Source organism: Ursus arctos, unplaced genomic scaffold, assembly GCF_023065955.2.
Source record: "Ursus arctos isolate Adak ecotype North America unplaced genomic scaffold, UrsArc2.0 scaffold_13, whole genome shotgun sequence".
NCBI classification, from domain to species: Eukaryota; Metazoa; Chordata; class Mammalia; order Carnivora; family Ursidae; genus Ursus; species Ursus arctos.
In genome coordinates, this window is record NW_026622797.1 from 16,743,947 (window position 1) to 16,771,692 (window position 27,746).

Sequence of the window (27,746 nt, forward strand, 5' to 3'; positions counted from 1 at the left end):
AAGGCCGCCTTATGTAACAGGATCCAGGGCCGCTCTGGGCAAAGCCCAGTTCACGTGAGCATCGGTAGGAGCCGACGACGCAGGTGTGGCGTGAGGCCCCTGCCTGGCGGAGGACCGGGAGGCAGCAGGGCTCCATTTGGGGGACCTTTCCATCTGCTCCTCATTCTTACAAAGCACAAGGCCGCCTCCCATCTCAGGACGACAAGACAAAACAACCAACAGACCAGGGAATAAGTATGCAAGGCTAGTGGTGTAGCAGTAGATTAAGAAGTGGAAAGAAGCAATGTTTGCCTTTCAGGATCAAGTAATAATGAGAAAAATAAATGATGGATTTCCAAAAGTAATTATATTTACAGGGATACTACGGGCAACCTCTGTGATTGCTCTGCTGCATTCCATTTCTTGCTTCTATTTGGAAACCACTCCATTTGTTAGACTAAAATCATAATTGCATTTTCCATTTGCCCCTCTGTCTATTCTATTGCCAGACTTGTACACGCCAGAGTGCTTTGTCAAATGGAAGCAGGGCCCAAAACGTTATTCAGCGGTGGTCCCTTCACATTCCTGTCTCCATCAGTGGGCTCCAACATGTACACGTCTACTCACTGGCACACCCCGGCAACACGCTCAGGACAAGGTCAATGCAGTGTTGCCAGGGGCACTTTCCAAGGGGAGCAATGGAACCATCAGGCCTTTTCAAACATGGCAAGTTTAGGTTGGGACCCGAAGCTCCAGGTTTTGGCATCTAGAGCTCGTGATTCTATGCTTCCTTTGCAAGCCAGGGGCAAACTCTCTTCATGAACAGAAGATTTCACTCCTTTATTGGCCTGAGTCCTGTTCAAGGTGAATAACCCTCGAAACGCAGAGGAGCGTGCGGCTCTTACCTGGGTCTTTGTAGATACTAAGCACACCCTTGAAGTAATGAGGTAAAAATCTTTCCAGTAAAAGCAGCACGTCTTCCAACTCTTCGAGAATCCCCACAAGCAGGAAGTTTTCATTCACGTTCAGTTTTGCTCTTTCCAGGGCCCATTCACCAGGCTCCCTTTATGGATATAAAAATGATTTTTCAGTTAGAGATTCACTTCCAAAATGCGGCAACAACATGCTGAAAATGTACCTTTTCTACGCACCCACCGCCATTTGACTGAGTCCAAATCTCATTTTCTTCAAGGACCAGGCCTGATGCGGCCTCCTCCTGGGGTCTTCCCGCTGCTGCTAGCCTGTCCTGCCTTCTGACCTCTACCACGTTCCCCTGTCGTCACCGCCAAGCCCAGCGCGTCAGGGGGCCTGGCCGAAATACTTGTGCGAAGGAGAATACAGACCCAGGCACTTAGGTCCTAAACACTAACCAAGGGGCGATGAGAATGGCTTTTTAATAGAAGGAACAAACCAATAAAGCGAGAGGTTTTGAAATCATGAAACTTACTGAGATGGAATTTCTATCGAAATCAAAATAGGTATCAGGTCATGTCTGCTCATCATCTTATTCTTCTTAAGAGTTTAAAGACAATTTTTTTTTTTAATTTAACAGAAGGAAAACAGCCTAATCTCATTTGCAAGGCAGAGCTCTGAGCTAACAGCATTTATGTGAGGGGCTGGGCTCCAGGCCTGGCCGGCATCTACCATCCAAGGGAATTTGGGCAAGCTGGTGTTCTCTTTTGAAAAATTGTAATAACAGCCCTTACCCAGCACGAATAATTGTCAAGGTGGAACAAGGGGACATTTTGAAAGAGTTTTGAAAATTATGTGTGTACCAGGATAAGGCACTGTGAGTACTCTCCCCAAGATTAAGACATGTATAATTTAAGAAAATACTTGAGGGAGTTAGAATCATGTTTCTTGGAATAAATATCTTCACTGTGACAGAAAGTGAGTCATCTGGCCCCAAATCTTCCCAGGGTCTGAAGCTGACGGTGAACCAGGAGGCATTTATACACATGGGTGAGGGTTGGAGGGGGAGGCCTCCTGAACTCAGGAAGTTTATGATCAAGCAGAAAACCGACGCTTCTAGTCCCAGAATTCGGACCATAAACAAAGTCCTGTGTTATGGTAAACTCAGCAAAGCAACAATAACAACACACGTGGTAATTAAGCAGTGATCAGAGTACGAGCAGAAGGACAAGGGACGAGCTGCCCTTCAGAAACGGTTTTTCTCTTGGTCTTTTCAGGAACACACCGACCTTCTCATCAATGTTCTCTTCGGGGGAGGGGAAGTATCAGTTCTGGTAGAGGGTTTATTTTCCCCCATGCGAAGATAATGTTCATGGTGCGTTACTGCCATTTCTTCTCAAGGCTACATGTTTGTCTAGTAGCTAGACTAGACTCACCAGAATCATCTGGGCCCCACCTCAGAGCCTGTGATGAGGTGGGGGATCCTGGCAAGGGCCCCAGGGATGTTACTGCTGATGCAGGGGGTGGACAGACCACACTCTGAGAGCCTTGCTATCTGAGTCAGTCACGTTCTACAGAAGGTCTTGCATCCAAGTAAGGCTGAGGGGAAATCACTAGAAAGTACTTATTCTAAGAAGTATGTCTCCTGAGAGAGACACTATCGACTTTCGGGGGTGAGCACCCATCCGTGTTTCAGACCCAATTAGACAGGGCACCTGGGCAAGAACAGCTGCTGATGGAGTAGAGACACTATGGAGGAGTAGGCTGGGGGCTCACGCCTGGTCTTTACTGCCTCATGGGCTGAGTTGTGACAGCTATGAGTTCAGAATTAAAAAAAAGGGTTTGGTTGGCATTCCAGTCACACATCTTTATGGGGTGGTCCCAAGGCCCCTGTCAGACCTTGATCTGTTAATTTCATCACTTATAGGACACTCAGAGTCTCAAATGCAATCTTTAAAGATTAACAGTAAACATGAACTGAATTCCAGAAGGCCGAAAGACTAGGCATACAAGAGACTCCCACACAGTGCCAGTTGGTGGCTTTCCTGCCACTGTTCTCCACCTAAACATGCCGTGAGTCTGTTTTCGTCTTTACCTGCATCTGGGATGCTGTCCACAAAAATACGGAATGATGTAAAATAATCTGGGGTTGGAACACTCAGGATAGTTTTCAAGAATGCACTCATTGATATCCTAGAAGAGAAAGCACAGCAGTGAGTTGTCTGGCTTTGTCAAATGCCATACACAGTAAGTGAAATGGATACTTCAATTACATGGGCAAGCCTTGAGAGAATTCATAGATCTCCTGAGAAAACTTTCCTGTTGCCTGTTTGCCTCCTGTCCCACTGGCCAGGTGCACACGTGGTCTGAGCGTGTCCAGGAGTGCTTGCTCTGCTGGGTAAATTGCATTTGTGCATCTCCCAGTGGCCCCAAGTCTTTAGCTAGATGACAAGCATCTTGACAGCACTTCCCCCCGGGGTACCCACTACCCACTGTAACCCAGAAGTTACCGGCCCACTGGGATATGGTCAGCACTTAACAAATATTTGCTGAGTGAATGCTGTGTGGCTTAATTCTTAATTCGTTCTGACTTAATCAGAGAACGCTGTGCAGCCAACCCTAGAGAAATATGTTTCCCTGTGTATCTACGAGCCAACAAATAATGACGGTAAGTACCCACAGCAGTCACATGAAGGACTGCGTAGACTTTGGAGAGGCTGTAAAATCATTTCTAATGTCCTATCAGGTGAGGGAGTGACAGGATGTTTGTATATACTCTCTCACTTTCAAAGGCAACACTTGAGATTTCCAGATTTTCTGTTTCTCTTCTGCAAAGTTGAAGATCGCGTCTCTGTTAGCATTACAAGAGCTTACAATGGCTTGGCGGGTGAACAGAAAGGCTAAACATCAACTTTTATGAGGTGGATTGTATTGGATACCCTAGAAAAGGCACGCCTGGTTCTTAAGTATTTCTAAGGAGTAAGGATAACCCAATTATTTGTAAATAAACCAAACAGCTGCAGGATGTTTTCCCAGAGATGACACTGGCAAGGCAGGTCAAGAGCGGACGTAACCCGAGACCATGGTCACATTGCTGATGAAGTTTATGAATCAGTTGCTGCCCTGTACTGACATGATTGGGGTAGGTGGTTAGTTACTAAAAATTTTTTTAGTTCAAGTTGGGAATCAGAAAAATGTATCATAAACTTTTTTAAAAAAACAACCCTTTCTTTCCCTCTCATACATCTTTGGTTTATATATCAATTAAATAAATTATACAATTAAAGTAACAAATTCAACTGGAACAAACAGATTCAGCAACAAACACTCTAGCTAAGTACTAGGGTCTCCTGTGGGAAGCAGAGATACACAGCTCCCAGGGAGGAATACACTAGAAGCAGATGGAGTATATCAGTCCATCCAGCCATGGGTTAAGTGAGGGGTGATGAAGAACATTTTATTGTATATGAAAATCCAGTAAAAATGCACGCTATTAGACCCCAAATACCTTTCTAAGAAGAATTTGACACAGAGGGGTATATAGATCTTCCTCTGCTTATGATGGGGTTACATCCGGAGAACCCTTTGGAAGTTGAAAATAAGTTAAAAATGCACTAATACGCCTGATCTACTGAACATCGCAGGTTGGCCTCGCCTACTTTAAACATGTTTAGAATGCTGACATCAGCCTGGGCAAAATCATCCAACACAAAGCTTAGTTTATAATAAAGTGTTCCGTATCTCATGGCATTTATTGAATAGTGTACATAAAGCGAGCAACAGAATGGGTGCACGCGCGCAGAATGGTTGGCGGTACACACGTTGCTGACCCTCCTGAGGGCACGGCGGACTGGGCGCTGCCCAGCACCAAGAGAGAGTGCCTCCTGCCTATCGCTGGCCCAGGGAGAGATCCAAATCGAAAATTCCGAGTACAGTGTCCACTGAACGCATATCGCTTTTACATCACCCTAAAGTCGAAAAATCCTTAAGTTGAGCCATCTCTATACTACGAGATTATTACAACAAAATATGCCAGAACTTAAATGTTCATTAATGGGGGACTGATTCCCTGAGAAGTACTGGGACATTCCTACAGTGAAATACTGGGCACCTGGGAAGGCTAAGGCGGATTTACAAGTACAGTCCTGAAAGTGTCCGTCATGAATATTCAGATGAAAAAAACCTGATCACAGGACAATAGGAAGATGTAGGACAATAGGAAGATATATATATGTTCGCATTAACACAAACACATCCAGAAGGACAAGCACCAAGCTGTTCAAAGTGGTTATTTCTGGCAGTAGATGTAAAAGGTGGGAATACACGGAACTTGAACTTTATTCATTTCTGAAATGTCATTTTTATAAAATACCTTAAGTAAAAATTATTTTATATAAATGCTACTTTTATTATAATATGTATATTATACTCTTATCATCAGAAGAAAGGAGATCTGTGTGTCATAGAACAAATCGAGGCGTGTGTGGGAGGACGACTGGGCTTTGCTGGAAGATGCTCTGACGTCCCTCACAGTCCGGGTGACCTCTGGCAGCTGGCCAGAGCCAGGGACCTGAGCCTTAAGTCAGAGGGACCCGGTCTGAGGGGAGGGAGTGGGAGCTGGGTGAGCGGCAGAGCACAGGGGATCTCAGGGCAGGGCAGGGGTGATCAGAGGCCGAGGACCTGAGTGCTGAGGTGGAGAATTCACACCAAAGGGCTGGAGTAAGTTGATAGTGGTTTAGGAGGTGTTGAGAGATGTGTCCGATATACAGTTCCTGCCTCCCCCCCCAACACTGCCATCCAGCCCCAGAGACCTGCATTAACAGGAGGGGAGGGGCGGGTAACAGAGCCTGCCAGAGCCACCCCAGACCCCACAGCACTTCTCCAGAGCTCACATTACAGTTTCCTCTGAATCACAACTATGTCATTATTTGCTGAGGTGGGAAGTTCGTGAGAGCACAGACTGTCTGTTCACAGTGTCTCCAGCACTTAGCACCCTGCCTGGAAAAAGCAGGGGTGCAATAAATAGTCAGTGAATAAATGAACAAATGGCAGAAAGAAAAAGCCAAGACACACAGCCACGATTCTGTCCCCAGCGATCCTGGCCTGGAGCTTGCCCAAGTGGGCAGAGGACATCAGCTGGCGGGGCTGGGAGCAGGGAGCACTGAGGAGGTACACGGACCTATGAAGGTCATTTCCCTATTGGAATCCACAAATAACCCTACAAGGTCAATTTATGGGAAGACATAAATTCCTAGTTTAAGAAGTGCCGTTAGCAATTTTTCTTTTCTTAGATCAAGGCGTGTCCTGGGATCTCAGAGTTCCATTTGAGCCCATTAGAGGCTGATGAATGGTGTTGACCACAGCCATCCTATGGAAATGCTATGGGAGGACATAAATAAAAGATGACTCAGGTGTAAGGTCAAAAGGAAGCAGAAAGCGAGCCATGGAGACCCACACACTGAGCTGCCTGCAGCTTCGCAACAGTGATCAGTGACACTTCCCAGCAGCTCAAGGACGAGGGGCCTCAGGAAACGGCTTCTGGCCACTCACACCGTCCACTCGTATTCCTGGACCCGAGACCTTCAGTGAGTGGCCTTTAGCGTCCAGGGAAACTCAATGGGGCAGGTGTCCACGCAGCTGCTCACACAGTGTCCTGCTCTGACAGGTGTCATTGATTCCCCAGAACCACTCAGGTTCTCCCTGCCCTGATGGTTTATTGTTGGCATTAAGGCTTAGCTATCCTGTGTTGTTTCAGTCAACTTTTTGGTTCTCTTCGTACGTGTATATATATTTAAATGACTATGCGACCTCAGTTTTTCCTTCCATGCAGTGCTTCTAAGATAAGGTTGCTTTAAATAACAAACTTAATCCTTATTAAAGATTTAAAGCTTTGCTCTAGGATGCTCATGTTATTAGGGAAGTGAGACATTCTCTATAAATGAGCATTCCAGATAACGAAGAGAATCCTTTTAATTGGCAAAACTACCAAAAAAACTAGATCCATTTTATTGAAATTTATTCTAAACTATACTATTTGAAAAAGCATACACTTAGACGCTCTAGGGTTTTTTGTGTATGTGTGTGGAGGGGGGTTCATCTTCCACTTTGATCTTACAGGAAATCGTCTTTTATTGATTCGCTCCTGTAACGTTTCACAGGACGGACTGTGATGAATGACTCTCACCTTCTGAGTGCCAAGGGGCCCCATGGGCTCACAGGAAGCATCACTCCCGACATGCAGACCCCAGAGTCACTCCTGACCCCTCTCTCATCTGACTCCACGTCCACTCAATCACTCAATCTCCGGGCTCTGCTCTGGTTTCCTCATCAGCGTTCTCCGACCTGCTCCACGCCCCAGCCCCTGTTCAGCGCCTCTCTGGCTAGTCAGTGTCTCTTCCTCCCATGCCTGCTTCCAGAACGCATTCTCTACGGCCCCAGTAACCGAGCTGAAATGCACATTCATCCATGTCACTCCCCTGGTTCAAAACCTTTGAATGACTTACTCACAATGCAGTGGGAACAGCAATCAGTTAATAATGCCAACTCCCCGGCCCTGCTTGCGGAGTGTCTGACACACTAGCTTTGTCTCGGATAAGGCTCAGAATCTGCACTTCCAAGAGCCTCTGATAATTCCGAGAAGAGGTCACTCTCCAGGAGCTGCCAACACTCTACCATTAGGTGATTCCATGCTTTCGTTTACCCATCTCCCTTGCCTGGAATCTCTGCCTCTTCCGCGGTCCCAGCAGCAGGCCCATGTTTCGGCGCCGTTACCGGCACGATGAGAATCAGCTCACTGTAGATCACCAAGCCTTGTCACTCAGATCAAGGGAATGACGGCAGCTTTGACCATGGCTCTCTCCCATCCTGGCGCTTCACTGCCAGCCACGTCTGGTAGGTGGGGTCCCTGGGACAGGCCTATGGTGCCGCCCAGCAGGGCACAGCCTCCCCACTGTTGGCTGGAGAAGTCCCCAGAGCTGGGTCTGCTCCCAGCCTGCCCTGCTGGTGGCCAGAAGTCAGCTGTAAGTAGGACTCTGTAATGACGCCCACAAAAGGGTTCCCATCTGGACCAAGTGCCACTTGGTGTCCCCAAGTGATCTTCCCCCGACCCCTGGCAGGGCTCCTCCCTGTGGCACCACTTGCCCCCTCCACACTTGAGCTTGCTCTAGAGATCAGACCCTGCTCTGGAGTCGTGGGTACTCCCTCCCTGCACTCCCAGCTCGGCTTTCTTCTCCTCACCCAGTATGGCCAGGTTCCTGCAGGCCTTGTGCCTGGTGCCGTCTGAGACAGAAAGTTGCCTGTTTATTTCTGTGCAGAACTTGACAAATGTTTCCTCTCCTGGTTCTAATTTTGGAAAGAGTGGAAGGATTGAAATCCCAGGTGGAGTAAGTCTTATCACAAAAGGTGATTTAGAGACTATTCATATTTTATTTATCCTTTTATATAAGACAGCACCTTTTCTAAAAACTACTGAATTGAAAAAAGACTTGTTGGTGTTTTTATGTAGTTTCCTGCCTATAATATCAGCTTTGTCTGTATGGCCTTGGAGCTTAGAAGACAGAATGTCTGATGCTTTTAGCAGTGCAAACCTTGGGAAGCCACACGCAAAGCTCCCAAACGAGCTAAAGGAGATCTGGATTTTGGTCTCAGCTTAGTGATGAATTAGCTGGGTGTCTTTAGCTAAATCATGCTATCTTGAGCCTCAGTTTCCCCAACCTGCATAACATGGGGTCGAGACATATAATCTCTGTCCATGAAACTGTATTAACGGGCCTGTTTCTTAAATTAACTAACTTTTAAGAATAGTTTTGTAATTGGAAGATCTAGAAAAAGTGGTAATTTTTTAAAAAGATTTTATTCATTTATTTGTCAGAGAGGGGGAGTGGCAGGCAGAGGGAGAGAAGCAGGTTCCCCGCTGAGCAAGGGAGCCTGATGTGGAACTTGATCCCAGGACCCTGGGATCATGACCTGAGCTGAAGGCAGACGCTTAACCAACTGAGCCACCCAGGTGTCCTGGTAATTTCTTTTTATTCCAAAGTTTATGAGTTACTATAAGGCTTTTATTCAACCTTCACCATGTAACTCTTCCCCTTTCAGGGAAGGTGGAGAGGGAAAAGCACTGAGGTTGGTATCAAACAGACTTCTGTTCAAATCTAGGCCGTACCAATTAGTAGCTGTGGAGTGTAGCCCATGTGCACCTCTCAGAGGCCCAATTTACTCATCTGTAAAATAGGGACGATAATACCCAGCACCGCTGATCCTTTCCTCAGATCGGAAATCGTGTATGCAAATTATTTTTCCTGTCACCCAATTTTTAGGAATATTCCATCATCTTCAGCATCTCAATTCCTCTTTCCTTTAGCTTATATTTAAAAACATGATTACTGGTGATCTCAAGAGTTTTAAAAATAGTGACATCAGCTAACTCAGAGAGAAAACACAGAGGAAGGAAAACAAGGAAATATGAAACGGGTTATTTGTGGTGAGCCAAAATAACAAGATAATTTGATGGAAAAACAAAACGGTATTATGCAATTACTTCTCATGATAACTCATTCTACTCTGCACATGAAACAAGGTAAGGATACTTTGACATAAAAAAGCTCTTTTTCAATGTGGATTGAACATCGATCTGGGAGCCAGTCTTCACATGCTAAGAACACAGATAGCAGGAAAAAGCTGAATGGTAAAGTAAAAGACACACTGAAGGACAGCTTGCTGTGCTGGAGGTGACTGCCAGTCCAACATGGCGGCGTTGGAAATGGGACAGAGAAAAATTCCCAAGTGTCAGTCACCATGGTTGCAGTACCTGAATCCTTGCCCTGTAGACTGACCATGGTAAATCAGATTACAAATTTAATGGTTTAGTCAATTTGGAGAAATGGAATGGGTGTGGTCTGAGCCAACTTTCACTGCACCATACATTCTTCTTTGTAAGCCTTTTTGAGCCTTATAAAGAAATTTGAACCAGAACCAGAAGAGTCAAGTAAGACTTTTTAGTGAGGCTTAATGGACTTGAAAGTAGCAGATGGCCAGACACCAATGTTCTCTCATTTCATGCTCATGCCAGGCACGAATTACTGATGACACACTCTTTCTAGTAGAGATGGGAAGTGTCCTTCAGAATCCTTCTCAACACAGCCCTCTGGGACCACTTTCTTTCCCCTGTGATCAGCACAGTATGTGATGTTGGATGGATAACATCTATGACATCTGTTTTGGTGGCTTTGTGGTCCTTCATACCAACCCCTTCTGAGTCAGTCACTGTGATCTGATTGCAGGATCGTAGATGAAGGACCGTGGGTGAGTATAGGCTACATTTATTTTAGCCAATATTCTTATTCACTGTGGGCTCTAGTCCAATGGAGCTCCTGAAACTGAAACACTTACAGACATAAGAGACAAAATATGTTTCGAAGTCCTTCATTTGGACTCCAAGATTGTGAATTTCAAGTTTCTATTAAACTAAAGAAAAAGAAGTAGTCACAGCTTTATCCTGACATGTTTTAAGATGAGGATCAATCCATTATCTAGATCAGTTTTCATTCAATTTCAGTAGACCCTTTTGAATTAGTTGCCAACAAAATTTACCTAGCGCTCAAGATGACTTCATGCAGGGATCTGTACAGGCAGTAAGTGCTGCTTCCCAGAAATGTCTTTGCACTTCTTCTGTCTGAGCACAGTGTTATTACAACAAGCAACCATGGTCTTTGAGGTCAAGGAGTTTTGGTGCTTATCAGAGATATGGAGACCACAATCACTGTGATTTCATAAAGAGCTGAAAAATCTAGGGAGCCTAACCAAACAAAAATAGCAAAATTCAGATGGAGTCAAGCTATCCGACAAAGACTTCTATTTTTACGGCAAAATATATAGCACGGTATTATTTAAAAGATCAAAAAATAAACTATTCAAATACAGAAATTAGGTAAGCTATAATATATCTAATTGTAAAATACTTGTAATTATTTAAAATGTTTACAAAGCATATATAACTATAAGAAAAATTTTTATGTGAGAAAATCAGGATAAAAATATATATGCCCTAGGACTACAACTCCGTATTTTTTTTAAAAAAGAATAACATATATATTTTAAGGTTTACTGATTTGAGAGCGAGAGAGAGATAGCCCATGGAGAGGGCAAGAGGGAAAGAGAGAGAAGCAGACTCTGCCAAGCGTGGAGGGTGACATGGGGCTCAATATCATGACCTTGAGATCACAGCCTAATGCTTAACGGACTGAGCCACCCAGGCACCCCAAGAAAACCTGTATTAAAGAATACACTAGAAGAATGTAGACCAAAAATTTTTAACAAAGTTTGGGTTGGAGATGGTGGAGCTATGTATTTCCCTCCTCTTTCTCTTTTCTAGTCTTTAGGGCCTTTTTTAATAGTAGGTTCCACACCCAGCATGGAGCCCACCCAGCATGGAGCCCAATGTGGGGCTTGAACTCACAACCCTGAGATCAAGACCTGTAGTAGGGCCTTTTAATCTGGAGCTTCATGTTTTTCAGACTTGAGTTATTATTTTGGTGTGTGTGTGTGTGTGTGTATAAATAATATTCTCTGCTTTTTTTCTCTATTCTGTAATTTTAGTTTCTTTGTAGTTGGATTTGGGACCTTGACTGATCCAGTAAGTGACTCTTAATCTTTCATTTCTTCTTCTTCTTTGTCTTTTGTTTTTCTTCAAGGAAATTTCCTTTACTTTATCTTCCATGTCCTTCTACTGATTCTTTTTGTCACAATAATCATATTTTAATATCTAAGAATTCTTTCTTGATACACCCTGATTTTCTTTTTATGGCATTCTGCTCTTTCTATGGATGTAATATTTTCTCAAATCTCTCTGAGGAAACGAAGTAGAGCTCTCTTTTAAAACTTTTCCTTTTCCTGAAAATTTCTGTTTTTCTTAGGGTTATAGTTTCTGCTTATCTTAGCTCCTCTCTTTTAAGGTGTGGCTTTGCTTGTCCGTGCATATTTAATAATGAGTCCATAAAAACTTATGGAGAACTGTGATTGACATTGGTAGGGTTTATCAATCAGTGGGCTTCGCCATCTTGCTGAGGATTACTTAATTGCCAGAAGGATAGTGGGGGAGTCTTTTCTCTGGGGACATTCACGTCAGACACAGCTGCTGGACTTTCCCAGGTGGGAATGGGTAAAGGGCTACTGTTCTACATGGAGATCTCCAGTCAATCCCTGTGGCCTGCCTCTTGCCTTACAGCCACCCTCCATTGTGTCCGGCATTTCCACACAGGTCAACAAGGCTCGGGGAGACTGGATTCTTATTTGGCTGTCTTCCTTCTGAATGCACTCCTGGCTGTGGCCTCCTTGGCCCCACTTTATCAATTACCAACATTCTATTTCCTCTCCTAGGTATCTGTTCAATTGTGTGATCCTTCTGTTCTCATTGTTGTGTGTCTGACCTTTTAAAATTCCTTTATCATCATCTTAATGAGGTCTTGGGAGAGAATGAAATGCTGTGATCCACTCTTCCCGAACTGAAAAGCACCCAACAAGGCTAGTTTCCCCAGCCCTAAGCACGTGCACGTTTATTGACGCACAGATGAAGAAACTGAAATAAAATATACACGAAAGAAAAGTCAACTTCAGATATCTAATACCTCAGAAATACTGCTTTCAAGTCCCCGTTACTTCAAGATATGTTTTGATTCAAATATTAATGCAACATTTTTACATGTTAAAATGCCCATAAATATTAAACATGCTTTATTTTTGCAACACCAATTCCTGCCTTTGTGGAAGATTTCTCTTTTTCTCCCTCAAGCCTATGGCAAATTGACAGAAAAGTCTCCTCTCACTAAATAAGGCAACTCATCAACTGCACAGCAAGGCACCCGAACTAGCAGAAATGTGATGGTGCTGACAGTTTATGTTGCTCATAAAGAAATCAAGATGCAAATTTAAACAGAAGTTTGGAGGTTAGGGCGACATGTGAAGACACAGACTCAGTAAATGGCTCTGGGTTCTCCCTGCACCTTAAAAAGGGCAATTGTAAATAATAATAGAGGAGCAGCACTGAGGGAGCACCTGGCCTCTGGCCTTTCAGGCTCCTCTGCTCTTTAGGACTGGGACAGACTGGCATCTCTTTCTGACAGCCAAGAAAAATTCTCCTGTCTCAAATGCGAAGCCTGGAATGCCATCTTGACCACCTTCCAAAATGTTTAAAAGAACACCAGTTGAATGCATGAAATTAAACACTGCTTTGTGATAAAACGCCAGGTAGGAGGAATAATGCATCCATTCTCTCTGCAGGGACTTGAGGTTCCTAACAATCACTCAGAGAGGGCTGTAGGATAAGACTCAAAGGGACTACCGTGGATAGGAGGCTGCAGACAGTGAATGCTCATGCCATGTCCACACAGAGACGATGCTGACTCTCCGGGCATGGAATGTGGGAAAGATGCAGGATGGAGGTATTTAAGGCCCAGGATTAGTGCCAGAGAGGCTCGGTATGAGTGGACTGCATGCAGTGGCCCCGACCAATTACTTTCAGTTGGTCTCCAAATTTCATGGACCATGGTGGGGCCAGTTGAGGCCATCATCTGAGGTCTGTGGCAATAATTGGGTTCGGACAGTGAGCTGAGCCAGGCACAATGCCACAGAGGATCATAGCTACCCTCAGATCTGTGCTCTGCTCTCTTCATTGTGTCACCTTACTGGGTGTGATCCTGTTTGTGGGAAACTTGTCATGGCTGTCTTCCCCTGTTCCCTTGAGGGCCTTTCACCTCCCTGTAGGTACCCAGTGCTCTCACACCCTCTCTGGCTTCCTCCCCTGACTCCTACAGATCCAAAATGGCTCTCGGCTCAGAGACTAGTGGAAATGATCTCATAAATTAATGCACACAGAGGTATAAATAAGTGATCAAGCTTAATGTGCTTCCCAGAAATGCTTGCATTTTAATAGGGGACCGTCATTTAGCCCAAAGAATTAAGGTTCTAATGGTGAGGGAGAGAAGGAGGAAGAGGAGGAAGAGGAAGAGGGGAGAAGAGTTGAGGAGAAGGGAGGGGAGAGGAGGAGAGGGAACCAACACTTATTGAACATCTACCACTTTATTCAGTGAAAGATTGTGGAATGAATGAGAAATCACTGGAGACTTTACTTTTTTAATCTCCTCAAATGTACAAAATTCAGAGGCCATTGTCAACTTGGTGAGAAGTGGGGGATTTTTTGAAAAATGGGGACTATGGCTGCTGAGGGTGTTACAAACCACACTTGTGTTAGGTTGTGTTTGTCTACTCAGAAGGCTCACCAGAAGTCACCTTGAATTTCTGTGAGATCCTGAATTCTTCTCCAGTTCTGGAACCTCTCTCTAATGTCAAGGTCACTCAATCCTCTCCAATCCTATGGCTAATTCTGGGCCTAGAAAGGAGGGATTTAAGGAGTTCCAGTAAAAGGAAAAGTCGAGGTACACACAGGATGCATGGTGGGGGGAGGTATGAATGGGTAGGGCTCCAGGACCCCCACCCTACTGAAACCAGAAGAGCTGTACTTTGCCTAGGTTTATATATTGGGTCTTGTATCAGATTTCATTTGATAAAGAAGGTTCTAAACCTGAAAATCATTGCTTTAGGGCAGCACACAGAGGCTTAAGATATTGCAACAGCTAGCATAACCCTATTCCTGGGCTCTAGTCTGACCCCTGTACTCCTTCCTTGTCTCCAAGGATAGGCCCACTCAGTTACTGAGGCCCACTGCTGGTAACTGAAGACATTTTTGCTGCCTGTGTCTGAGCCTGTCTTCGTAGCTTCCTTTGTATCCTTGGTTCCTCTAGATTCTAGAAGATGGTGCTCTGCCTTGCTTTTCCTAGGTAGCCTTTCCTAGGGAATGGAGTCTTATTTCTGAATATCAGGTCTGTCATAAGACTTTATTATGAGTGTGAGCTTTTGACAGCATACTTCTGGATTCTGGGCCATTTACTGGGACCCCATTGGCACTTCATCGTGTCACAGCTGTTTAATTTGCCCACTGTCACTTTATGTTCTGCCTAATTGGACTGATCATGCTCTAATGTGGGCATCAGGGTCTTGTGTCCCACCTCATCACACTGCTCCTCCCCTTGCCTATCTAAGCAAGTGATTCTTACTGTAGGGTCCAGTCTGATCTCACTAGCTGGGTCATGACTGCTTGGGACCTATGACTAAGGAGCACCTTGTGGAAAAACAAAATAAGAGGAAACATTTTCCCTCTTCCTCTCCTTCCTACGTCCAGGGTGTTGAGAGTTCTTCTCTTCCCTGCCCCTAATCCTTTAGAGAAAGAGAGGACTATCAAACTGGTATTAACAAGGCGAAGAATAGGTTTCTTGTGTACAACAGTGTGAAATACTTTGTAGTATCTATACTCCAAATATTAAAAATATCTTTTAAAGCACATGGAGTCTTTTATTTAAAGGATTTTAACATTTATTGTAATTTTGGTCTCTCATGTCAATATCAAGGATTTCCAGCAAAACATGTCAATTTCTTGGTCATTTTAGTCTTCATTATCCGTTGTGAACGAAAAGAGGCCATTTGAGCCTATTAAAAGCTGGGACATCAACCAGGCCTTCAGGAGGGCACACTGCACACAGGTGGGGTGCTGGGCAGGATTCCTGAATGCAACTCTCTGAACCTTCTGAAAGCCACACCTGCTGGGTCCAATGCTGTTCCAGGCTTCAGGGCAGGAAAGGCTGCCAACTATGCTGAATTTTGCCAGATTGTGTGGTTATTTTATTAGGTGGATAAATGTCTACAGATTCTAGTGTAAAAACACTGGGCCCAACCCAGTTTTGTACAAACATTTTCAAAACTAAAAGTGGAATACATTATCAGGCACTAGTTCTCATAATTATAGTTTTTTTGGCTAACAATCACTTTCCTTCTTCTACATAGAGTGTCTGGAATATTTGCACAAAGAATGCCTTGAAGCAGAGGTTAGCCCTAGCAGGAGTTACTTAAGAAACCATTGGACACCCTAAATCTTATACAAGTGGGGCACTTTAAGAGTCTCATCTTGATAAAAAATTGGGGGCATGAATTTTATGAAATCATAGATTATGAGGATGGAGTCCAGTGATTGGTTGAAGGAATACTGAGGAATACGGAAATGGGTTATCATTTCTTTAATGCTATATGGTTAGAAATGAAACACAAGATAAGCTTCACCTGCAATTCTAATTTTAAATTTTCCATTAGAATTTTCTTACATAGTTTAGATCTATAATCCCACAATATGGTCTAATGAAATTTGATTTCAGAGATTCTTAATTTGGGGTAGTTTCAAAGTTGGTTGTTCATTGTGTTTTAACAATTCAAGCTCGAACAGTCAATAAACCAATGCCAAGATTCTTTAATTACATTATGAATTAAGGCATCTACTATTTTTAAAGTATCATGTTAAGTACTCTGGCCCCAAGTAGCTGACAAATAATTGTGTCTGTTTTCCTTTATTTGTAGTTTATAATATGTCATCTCATTAACATGTATATAGAATTTCTTCTTAGTAGTTGATTTCCTTTATTTGTAGGTGGTGTCTCTTCATTAATCCTTTTGCCTCATATTAAACTTTGTTGGGGCACCTGGGTGGCTCAGTTGGTTAAGCGTCTGCCTTCAGCTCAAGTCATGATCCCAGAATTCTGGGATCAAGCTCTGCATGGGGCTCCCTGCTCAGCAGGAAATCTGCTTCTCCCTCTGCCCCTCTTCCCTACTCAGGTGTGTTCTCTCTCTTTTTCTCTCTCACTCTATCTCAAATAAATAGATAAAATCTTTAAAAAATTGTCTCATATCATAAACTTTCTTTTAGTATTTAAATGGTGATCTTCTCATCCCATGATTTTGAGCCTCTCTATTTTCAATCGATGAACCCCTCTGTTTTTAATGGATAAATTTAATCATTTGCCTCTACTATGATTATTGATATATTTGGATTTACTTCTACATCTTCCTTTGTGCTTTCTGTTTGCTATTCTTTTACTCTGCTTTTTTCTCTTTTCATGTCTTCTGTTGGTTTAATAAAATTTTTAATAATACTCCCTGCTGTTCCTCTATTGCATTAGAATTAAAGATTACATCTCTATTATTTTCATGGTTACCTTTACATTTTTAATATTCTAATAATTTTTTCCCCAAATATGTGGTTCTGACAGCTTTACAAATAACAACAATGTAACTTAAAATACTTTCATTACTTGGAAGGTTTTGAGGAAGGGTGCAGAATTTTAAAAATTCATTCACATATGGATGGACATAAAGATGAGCATTTAAAATTTCTAACATTCAAATTTGGCTAGAAAATTTTTTTTCTAATAAAATCTGAAGCAATTTTTTCCCCATGAGCCTCGTTTATGACATTCTCTTGGGCAGAACTCCTAACCCCCAGCACTGAGCATGGTCTAAGCCAGTCATGAGAGCACAGCTGCTGCTCAGGGACCCGACCACCCTCCCAGTGCTGTTGCTGGGCAGGCTGAGGGCACTGATGTCAGTCCCACTACCTCCCATGCCTGCAAAGTCTGAAGTAATTTAATTTTTTTATACTCTTCCCACATCTGGAAGGATCTTAGCCCTTTTAATTATCCATAAAACACAACACACCCCATCTTATCAATGCTATCTAATTCAACATTTTTTTAACACAAAAAACTTGTAGCACTTAATATTAAACTCATTTTACCAACATCTTTTAATCAATGGCTATTTTCACTGTTGTTTCTTGTGCCTACACCTTCCCTACTTTTCCCCATAATTCATCTTGTAATAGTGCTTTCAGTGAAGTAAGTGGTAAACCATCTTTCCATGTCAAAAAAACGTCTAGAGGGTAATTGTTTAGCTGGGTGTAAAATTCTACTTGACAATGACTTTCTCTCAGCACTTTGGAGATATTACTCTACTGTCGTCTGGTAGCTTTTGTTGCTGATGAGAAATCTGCTATCAGCTTAATTACAGTTCCTTCATTGGTCATCTGCTTTTCTGCTTTATCTTTAATATCCTCTAGTTTCACCCTCAAGTATTTGGGTGTAAATTTAACTTTGTTTATGCTGGTCATTACTAATGGTGCACTTTTAGTCTGAAGAATCACATCTTTATTTTTAGAATATCCTATCCTTCAATTGCTTCAAATATTTCTTTCTTTCTTTCTTTCTTTCTTTCTTTCTTTCTTTCTTTCTTTCTTTCTTTCTTTCTTTCTTTTCTTTCTTTCCTCTCTTTCTTTCTTTCTTTTTTTTTCTTTCTTTCAAGATTTTATTTATTTACTTGACAGAGAGACAGCTAGCAAGAGGGGGAACACAAGCAGGGGGAGTGGGAGAGGAAGAAGCAGGCTCTCAGCAGGGAGCCTGATGAGGGGCTCGATCCCAGGACCCCGGGATCACGGCCTGAGCCAAAGGCAGACACTTAACGACTGAGCCACCCAGGCGCCCCAGCTTCAAATATTTCTTACCTACCATGTCACTATTCTCTTTTTCTGGAAATCCGATTGAATGACTATTGGAACGTTACAACCTCTTTTCCATTCCTTAACTGTTCCTTGTCTATCTCTTTACCTACCTATCCATCCATCTATCATCTATCTATATCTCTCTATTGCATTTTTGGTCAATTCCTCTTGCCAACTTTTTAATTAATAAATTTTCTCTTTAACTCTACTCAGTTTAAAGTTTATTTCATTTCTTACATTTTTATTTTAATGACCATGTTTTCAAGATTTATAGTTAACTCTTCTTTAATGTCCTCATGTTCTTGTTTCATATTTTGGGTGTACAATATCCTGTTCTTTTTTAATAGAAGTTATTCATTCTTTTCTCTTTTCCAACACCCCAGGCATACTTATTTTAAAGTCTTTGTCAGATTATTCCTTAAAGCCATCTGGAGTGAAGGCATGTTCCAATAGTAGATTTTGCTGCCTGTCTTTTTTGGTATTAGATTTTCTTTCATGTCGTCAGGATGTCTGGCCTCCAGGATGTCTGGCCTCATTTTGTTTTGTTTTTGTTTTTTTTAATCAATTTTATTTTATCTTACTTTTATTTTTTATTTTCCTGTAGGCTCATTTTGAATGAGAGGTTCGTTCTCATTCTTGCGCTCTCCTTCTTTCCCCTCCCTTCCTCCTCTCCCTGTCTCTCTTCTTTCTTCCCTCCCTACTTTTGTCCTTCCCCAGTGGTTTTGTAGTTACTACCATCTGAACTCCTGAGCACTTAGCCTAGAACCGGGTGATGTTTACACTTCCTATCCTATGGGAACACTGGGAATATTACAGATCTAGTTACCAAGTAGAAAGAATTTGGTTCACTTCCTACTTGTGAGGCTATGGCTTTGTTTTCCCACTTCTCTCTCTGTCTATAAACTTTTAACAAGGCCATAGTTCCAACAACAGGTCAGCAAGTGATTTTGTTCACCTTCCTTTGCTTGAAATAAGGGGAAGTATGGCTTTCCACCCCAGGCTCTAGCTTAAAGCTCTGAATTTTGTTCTGGTCCTGTCTTGACAGGGAGTGCATTTAGTCCCTTTAGTTTTCAGGAACCCAATTCCTGGCTGTCACTGCCTGATTTTGGACCAGAGCCCAGCTAGCCTGCAGCTTCATCACTGCTTATTCCTCTGGTATTGTTCCAGGCATAGGGAAGCTCTTCTTAGTTTCTAAAATGGTAAATCCTTTGTATCTCCTTTTTAAAATATTCTATCATTGCTATGTGTTTGAGGCCAAGGGCTGTGAAATCATTATACTATCTTGATTAGGGGTCCAGTATAGGCTATTCATATTTTTTCCCTATAAGGAAATCTATCAGAAAGAATAATGAATACAGAGATGTGGGCAATCTCAAGTATGGGGAGTGCAACTTGTCAAGTCAGAGGAAAGAAACTTGGTAAAATGTCAAGTCTGTGCCAAAGCAAGGTCACATGTTTGTTGAAATGTGACAATTTTTGCTTCATGAGTATGTCAGAGAGCATAGGGCAATACATAGTTTCAGCCAGACATCAAACACTGTGATTCCCAAGGATTCTTCTTACAGACCTTGTAAGACATTAATAGATTGCAGTAGTCACTTTATTATTATGGTGTTGCTTTTAATCTTTTAATCGCTTCAAGTGTGTTGCAAAAGTTCCAATATTTAAAGTATGCCATGAATACAAAAAAAGGTATATTCTTTGTTCTATAATTTTTTTTTTTATTAGTAGTATAGAGACTCTAAACTCCTGGAAGAAAAGTTTCATGTCTTCTCTCTGTATTATGGTACCCACCCAGGGCCAGGCAGGTGCTCTCTTATAGCTCATAAAAGTGCCTTTGAAGATAATGAAATTTTAATTTGAATTGTTCTATGCCCAGCAAATCACCATGGGAGGCTCATAAAAGCTTTCAGAAGATGGTACTGTTTTTCCATAAACAACATCATAAAAAAAAATCACCAATAGAGTGAAATCCCAAATGCAAGTACTAATACATTTTAAACAAAAAGTGCTTAAATGATATTGTATATAAAGATATATCATTATGGATACTTGTTTTAGTAGACATCGGCATAACTGAAATGCCATGAAATGACCCATAACCCTCCTCCCTGCTAGAAAAAGTGCATTCCAGATGTGGGTTCCATTAAGAGGAATAATGACTTTGGGATTTTGTGATTCTAGTTTCCAAGGCCCAGAAAGAGTCATTTGGGTGGACCTTTGCCATCAGCAGCTCTGCTGTGGGCTCTGGAAGTGCTCTCTTGGTGAACCACGCACACACTGGCCCCCTGAACCCAAGGGTCTTCTGCCTGGTGCATTTAACTCAATTATGGGAGGCAGCAGCCCTTCCAGAAGGAGACTATACTGATTATATTTGGAAGCATACAGTCAGTGGGACTATCTATCCTTCTAATAAGACTGATATTGAGGTGCTGATCAAACCTTTAAAATCAACAAGAGGTCTACCTAGCCCCTCCCTCCCACCTAGCCACATAGAAAATGGACAGGTCATCATTCTGAGGGCTTTCTGTAGGTCGTATCATATCATTTCAATGTATTGCCAGTGAATCCTATCAGATCTACAATTTCACCACGCTAGATCTTAATAAAACCACAGAAATGCATTTTAACTTTTGACTGTCACACCAGCAGGGAAAGATGTTGGCAAAACACAGGCCAGAGATCAGAAGAACCACTGCAGATTTTACTTAAAACTTGAAATATGAAGTGAAGAGGAACAAATTATTCACCTCAAATCTGTTCGTTTCCCCTGTTAAAAGAAGCCTGAGGGGGTAGGCTTAAGTCTCAACACAGTTTAGTATTTCCTAGAGGCCATGCTGAGCAGAAAACTCAGGCTCACTCAGATCTCAACCAGCATGAAACTTTGTGAGTGTAAGAATGGCAAGAATCCCTGAGAGACCAAGCACGTTCTTCAAGGATTTTATACCATAAATATTATTTATGACCCATTTGGGCCACACGAGTTTCTAAAAACCACAGAAACTGTCTTAGCTTCACAGAATTTGGATGATTTTGCCTTCTCAGATGAAGAGCTTCAGAATTCCTTTTTCTTTCTTTCACATCCAGTGGTCTAATCGTTTTGGCCTAAGACACCAAAACAAACCGCAGAAGTCACACTTTCAGCTTCTGGTTACCCAGGGCATAAACAGCATGTTTGCGGATTTCCTAGGCCAACAGTCTCTCCTTTCTGTGGCCCCATCATCCCAACTCAGGATTCACAACAGGTTTACTAAAGAGAAATTGAGTTTATGCACCAAACGTAGGAGCACTCAAATATATAAAGCAATTAATAACAAACACAGTGGAACGAGTAGATAATAACACAATAATCGTAGGGGACTTTAACACCCCACTTACCTCAATGGACAGATCATCTAAACAGAAAATCAACAAGGAGACATGGCTTTGAATGACACACGGGACCAAATGGACTTAATAGATATATTCAGAACATTCCATCCTAAAACAGCAGAACACACATTCTTTTCAATGCACATGGAACATTCTCCAGACTAGATCACATGTTAGGTCACAAAACAGGCCTCAACAAATACAAAGAGATTAAAATCATACCATGCACCTTTTCTGACCACAAGGCTATGAAACTACAAGTCAACCACAAGAAAACATATGGAAAGACCACAAATATGTGGAGGTTAAACGACTAAACAATGAATGGGTTGACCAGCAAATCAAAGAAGAAATAAAAAAAATACATGGAAAGAAATGACAATGAAAACACAACAGTCCAAAACCTTTGGGATGCAGCAAAAGCAGTCCTAAGTGGGAAGTTTATAGCAATACAGGCCTACCTCAAGCAAGAAAAATCTCAAATAAATAACCTAACCTCACACCTAAAGAAGCTAGAAAAAGAACAATAAATGAAGCCTAAAGCCAGCAGAAGGAAGGAAATAATAAAGATTATAGCTGAAATAAATGATACTAGAAACTAAAAAACTAATAGAACAGATCAATGAAAGTAGGAGTTGGTTCTTTGAAAAAATTAGTAAAATTGATAAACCTCTAGCCAGACTTATCAGAAAGAAAAGAGAAAGAACCCAAATAAATAAAATCACAAATGGGAGAGGAGAAGTAACAACCAACAGCACAGAAATACAAACAATTATAGGAGAATATTATGAAAAACTATATGCCAAAAAATTGGACAACCTAGAAGAAATGGATAAAAAAAAAATTTCTAGAAACATATACATTACCAAAAGTGAAACAGGATACCAAAACTGAAACAGGAAGAAATAGAAAACTTGAACAGATCAATAACCGGCAAAGAAATTGAATCAATAATAAAAAAAACTCCCAACAAACAAAAGTCCAGGACCAGGTGGCTTCATAGGTGAATTCTACCAAACATTTGAAGAAGAGTTAATCCTATTCTTCTCAAATTATCCCAGAAAATAGAAAAGGAAGGAAAACTTCCAAATTCATTCTCTGAGGTCAGTGTTACCCTGATACCAAAACCAGATAAATATACCACTAAAATAGAGAATTATAGGGCAAAATCCCTGATGAACATAGATGCAAAAATTCTCATCAACCTTAAAAAAGAAAAATAAAGCTGGAGGCATCTCAATTCTAGACTTCAAGCCATATTATAAAGCTGTAGCAATCAAAATAGTATGGTACTGACACACAGATCAATGGAACACAATAGAAAACCCAGAAATAAGATTAATTGACCATTATATGGTCTTTGACAAAGCAGGAAAGAATATCCAATGGGCAAAAGGATGTCTCTTCAACAAATGGTGGTGCGAAAACTGGATAGCTACATGCAAAAGAATGAAACTGGACCACTTTTTTACATCATATGCAAAAATAAATTCAAAATGTATGGAAGACCTAAATGTGAGACCTGAAATCATAAAAATCCCAGATGAGAACGCAGGCAGTAACTTCTTTAACATCGGCTATAGCAACTTCTTTCTAAATATGTCTCCTGATGCAAGGGCAACAAAATAAAAAATAAACTACTGGGACTACATCAAAATAAATAAGATAAATAAAATAAAAAAATAAAAAGCTTCTGGAAGGAAGCAATCAACAAAACTAACAGTATGGGAGACGATATTTGAAAATGACATATCTGATAAAGGGTTAGTATCCAAAATATATAAAGAACTTCTAGAACTCAACACCCAAGAAACAAATTATCTAATTAAAAAATGGGCAGAAGACATGAATAGATATTTTTCCAAAGAAGACATACAGATGGCCAATAGATACATGAAAAGATGCTCAAATCACTTATCATCGGGGAAATGCAAATCAAAACCACAATGAGATACTACTTCACACCTGACAGATGGCTAAAATCAAAAACACAAGAAACAACAGGTGTTAATGAGGATGTGGAGAAAGGGGAACCCTCTTGCACTGTTGGTGGAAATGCAAACTGGTGTAGCCACTCTGAAAAACAGTATGGAGTTTCCTCAAAAGGTTAAAAATAGAACTATCCTACAATCTACGTAGGTAAATACTGGTAGGTATTTACCCAAAGAATACAAAAACATAATTCAAAGGTATACATGCACCCCAATGTTTATAGCAGCATTATTTACAATAGCCAAGATATGGAAACCCAAGTGTCCATTGATTGATGAATGGATAAAGAAGATGTGGTCTATCTATCTATCTATCTATCTATCATCTATCTATCTATCTATCTATCATCTATCTATCTATCACTCAGCCATAAGAAAGAATGAAATCTTGCCATTTGCAATGACATGGCTGGAGCTCATAAGTCAGTCAGAAAAAGACAAATACTGTATGATTTCACTCATATGTGGAATTTAAGAAACAAAACAAATGAGCAAAGGGAAAAAAAGAAAGAGAGATAGACAAATCAAGAAACTGACCCTTAATTATAGAAAACAAACTGCTGGTTACCAGAGGGGAGGTGGGTTGGGGGATGGGTGAAATAGGTGATGGGGATTTAGGGGTGCACTTGCTGTGATGAGCAACTGGGTGATGTATGGAAGTGTTGAATCACTATATGGTACACCTGAAACGAATATAATCCTGTATGTTAACTAACTGGAATTTAAATAAAAACTTTAAAAAAATAAAGAGAAATTAAACCTAAATAGAATGATTACTTTAGATTAACTGGGAATTTCAGTTTCTTAACACCCTATTATCATGAGTGACTAAGAACTGTCTGTGATGGAGATTCACTGGACTAATTTTTCTTGTATAAGTATTTGAAATTTGCCATAATAAATAATAAAAAGCAAACAAAAAAACTTCTCACCAAAATGCACTGAACATAGTTGTGTCTCCAGCCACATGACCTCAATTTTTTTGTGCCTTCTTTTTACCCTGGGCCTGCCTTACTTACTTATTTATTTATTTAAAGATTTTACCCTTAAGTAATCTCTATGCCCAACATGGGGCTTGAACTTACAACCCTGAGATCAAGAGTCACATGCTCCACTGACTGAGCCAGCCGGGCGTCCTGGGCCTTTTATTTTATAGTTCAGTTTTGATCTTCATTCATATTTGATCTTTCTCTCACCACTTTAAGGCTTCTTGTTTATTTTCCGGTGGTCTTTATGAATCCACGGATTTTTACATTTATGATTTTCCATCTTACGTTTGTCTAGAGACTTCATTTCTGACCCTGTCATAGGCTCTGCTTCCTGGATCCCTTATGCTCTAGAATGAAATACAACAACATAGCAAGCAAGACAGAAAGGTACAGTTCCTTTATGATGCTGGTTATTGGGATTTCTCTTCCATCTCCTTTATAGGATGTTCTCTTGTGTTTTTACTATGTGCTGCTATGTTTAAGGGTATGGCATTTAGCTAAACAATGTAAACCCCAGTTCTTATCCTTTAAGGTCTGTGCTGTAACAGTTTTTCTTTTATTACCATTTTCTTTCTCTTTTTGGTGTCTCTCCCCTTTTAAAATTTATTGTCTGCCCATGGATCAGACCAAGGCTCTCTAAATAACGAAAAAAATTCAAATCACTACAGTAATTTCTACATACAGGGGCACCTGGGGGGCTCAGTCAGTTGAGTGTCCAACTCTTGATTTCAGCTCAGGTCATGATCTCAGGGTTGTGAGTTCAAGCCTCATGTCCAACTCCGCACTCAGCATGGAGTCTGCTTTTGCTCTCTCCTTCCCTCTCCCTCTGCCCCTCCCTCTGCTCACACACACACACTCTCTCTCTAAATAAATAAAATCTTAAAAAAAAAATTTCTATATACCTAGGAATAACATTTTTGAAATGAAGAACTATTTAAACAGCATTTCAACATTGCTCTTACCAGGCTCCCAATATATGCTGGGTGCTATGCTACATACAGTCCTTCCTCTGCCCCCCTCCCCAGGAATTCATGTTCTAGAGCAGAGTTGGCAAACATCCATGCCCACCAGTGCCTGTCAGGTGGCAACGAATGCATTAGTGGGGCCCTGGGTCTGCCTCCACTGCCTGAATGGAGAAGCCTGGAACCAACTGGGAAAGCATATTCCCTGTCATCAGGGGGCTGGTGCTGCTCAGCTCCAGCCCAGCATTGCTACATGGAACTTGTCAGTGCCAGGTTGCCTGATCTGATTTTTCAAGGGCAGCTAGAAATTTGGATTTCTGTGTGAAATCCTTAAATGTTAGTGCCAAAATGAAATAAGAACTGTGATAGAGACAAAACCTGCCTGCAGGTCAAATATGACCCCCAGGTAACCAATTTATGTTCCACTCTCTTTAGCCATAGCGACTGCAAACTTGGGGCACTCTCTGAAAAAATACAAGATCTTATAATTTTCTGTACTACGTGTCCCTGACAAGAATAGCACTGGCAGATAAAGGACAAGAAGGATTTGTAAGGAGGCTAGACCAGGGTAAGAGCTCACTATGGGGTAGGGTAGAAAACACTGGATTTGCCATCAGATGATATGGGTTTGAGTCTTGGCCTCTTAGCAACTGGCAGGATTACAATGGACAGAATTCTAAACCTTTGTGAGCATCAGTTTCCTTGCCTTCGACAGAAGGGTAGGAATACTGCTTTCACAGGATGGCTGCAGGGATTAAAGGAAACATATGTGAAAATGCTTTATGAAGTACAGAGAGAACTGTAGGCATGAACGGGCAGTTTGATCTTCGAACGCATTGGGTAAGGGCTATGAAGATTCAGCAGCACTGGGTAAGGTGGTGGTGGAAAGGCAAGAGCTTGGTTATTCAGCTCACCCCTGGGAAAGAAACTATGCACTTACAAGTACAAGGAAATGGGGGCAAAAACTAAAAAAAGCCTGGTGGTGGGGAGAGGAAAGAGAGCTGTGCTTTAGAGGGAGCACAGTTTCTTTCATGAAAAAACTTACTGAAACTATAAAGCCCACAATGAAACCCTTCACTGACGAACTGGTGAGTATCCACCTGGTGGATTATTTGTGGCAAATTTAAAATCACAGGTTGGCTTCCTACTCTTGGGATATTTTCAAACCACCAACTTACCTCTCCACCCTTAAGTCAAAGAATAAGAATTCCTGTTACTACTAGCCCAAGAAAAACACCATCAGAGGAGATCACAATGATGGAATACTTGTATTAATTCCAAGACTAAATATAGATGACTTTTGGATTATTGGCTGTTTTCAATGATCAGCATCAATATTCTCTTTTATGAAAGTGGATAAATAAGTGGTTTTTCAATAAATTGCAAATCTTTCACCGGGAGAGTGGAAAATTTCACTATGGGGTTTTACTGGTTTCACTCTTTAGGTAACCACACAACTATAAATTCTTTGCTTCTTAACTTTTAGCACTAAGGGCTAGAGAGTTTTTCAAAGGCAATAAGCCCTAAGGATGTTGGCTTGATTGAAGAAGCAGAGAAACAAGAAAATTACTGATGTAAAAAAGTTTTGTTGTTGTTGTTCTTGTTGTTTTTTTCAAAAACAGTAACCAAAATTTTAGAAAGTCCCAGTGGAGAATTCTTGATAGTCCTAGACCCTATGGAGCTGCTGGCTAAGATCTTCCTACCTCCAGCCCAGGGCCATTTTCCTTTAGAAAGAATCTATATTTAGCAGGAGGCAGAGTGCCACTCAATCTTAAAAGAAGGTGGAGGAGAAATTCATTCCTACTCCACACTCTTGCCCTCAATCTGTTAGGTCTAAATTTACCTTATTGACAATCAGAATTTGGGGATTTAAGATGTTAAACCTGGAAATGAATGCATTAAAAAACAAATAACATCTCTAAGTGTTTCTCCCTTTCAGCAGGGATTGGGGGAAGCAGGTGGTTACTAACGTGGAGTACAGAAGACTGCCCCCCGCCCCCGAAAGGGGTTGGGGGCCGTGACTTATTCCAATAGGATATTTTTTGTAATCCAAAGTATTTTATTTTATGCATTTAAAAACATTCTAAGAAGAGGTCTGTAAGCTTCACTGGACTAA

At 41.5% G+C, this 27,746-nt stretch overlaps 1 protein-coding gene across 1 annotated transcript in view; it reads right to left on the bottom strand.

Annotated features, from left to right (window-relative positions):
- UST (uronyl 2-sulfotransferase) overlaps positions 1–27,746 on the bottom strand; it is a 288,838-nt gene that overhangs the window by 48,323 nt on the left and 212,769 nt on the right. Inside the window, exons 6-7 of the mRNA XM_026505011.4 lie at positions 2,987–3,084; positions 885–1,042 (exon numbers count right to left, since the gene is read on the bottom strand). Of these exons, the coding sequence (XP_026360796.3) occupies positions 885–1,042; positions 2,987–3,084 (256 nt within the window). The remainder of the gene's footprint in view (positions 1–884; positions 1,043–2,986; positions 3,085–27,746) is intronic.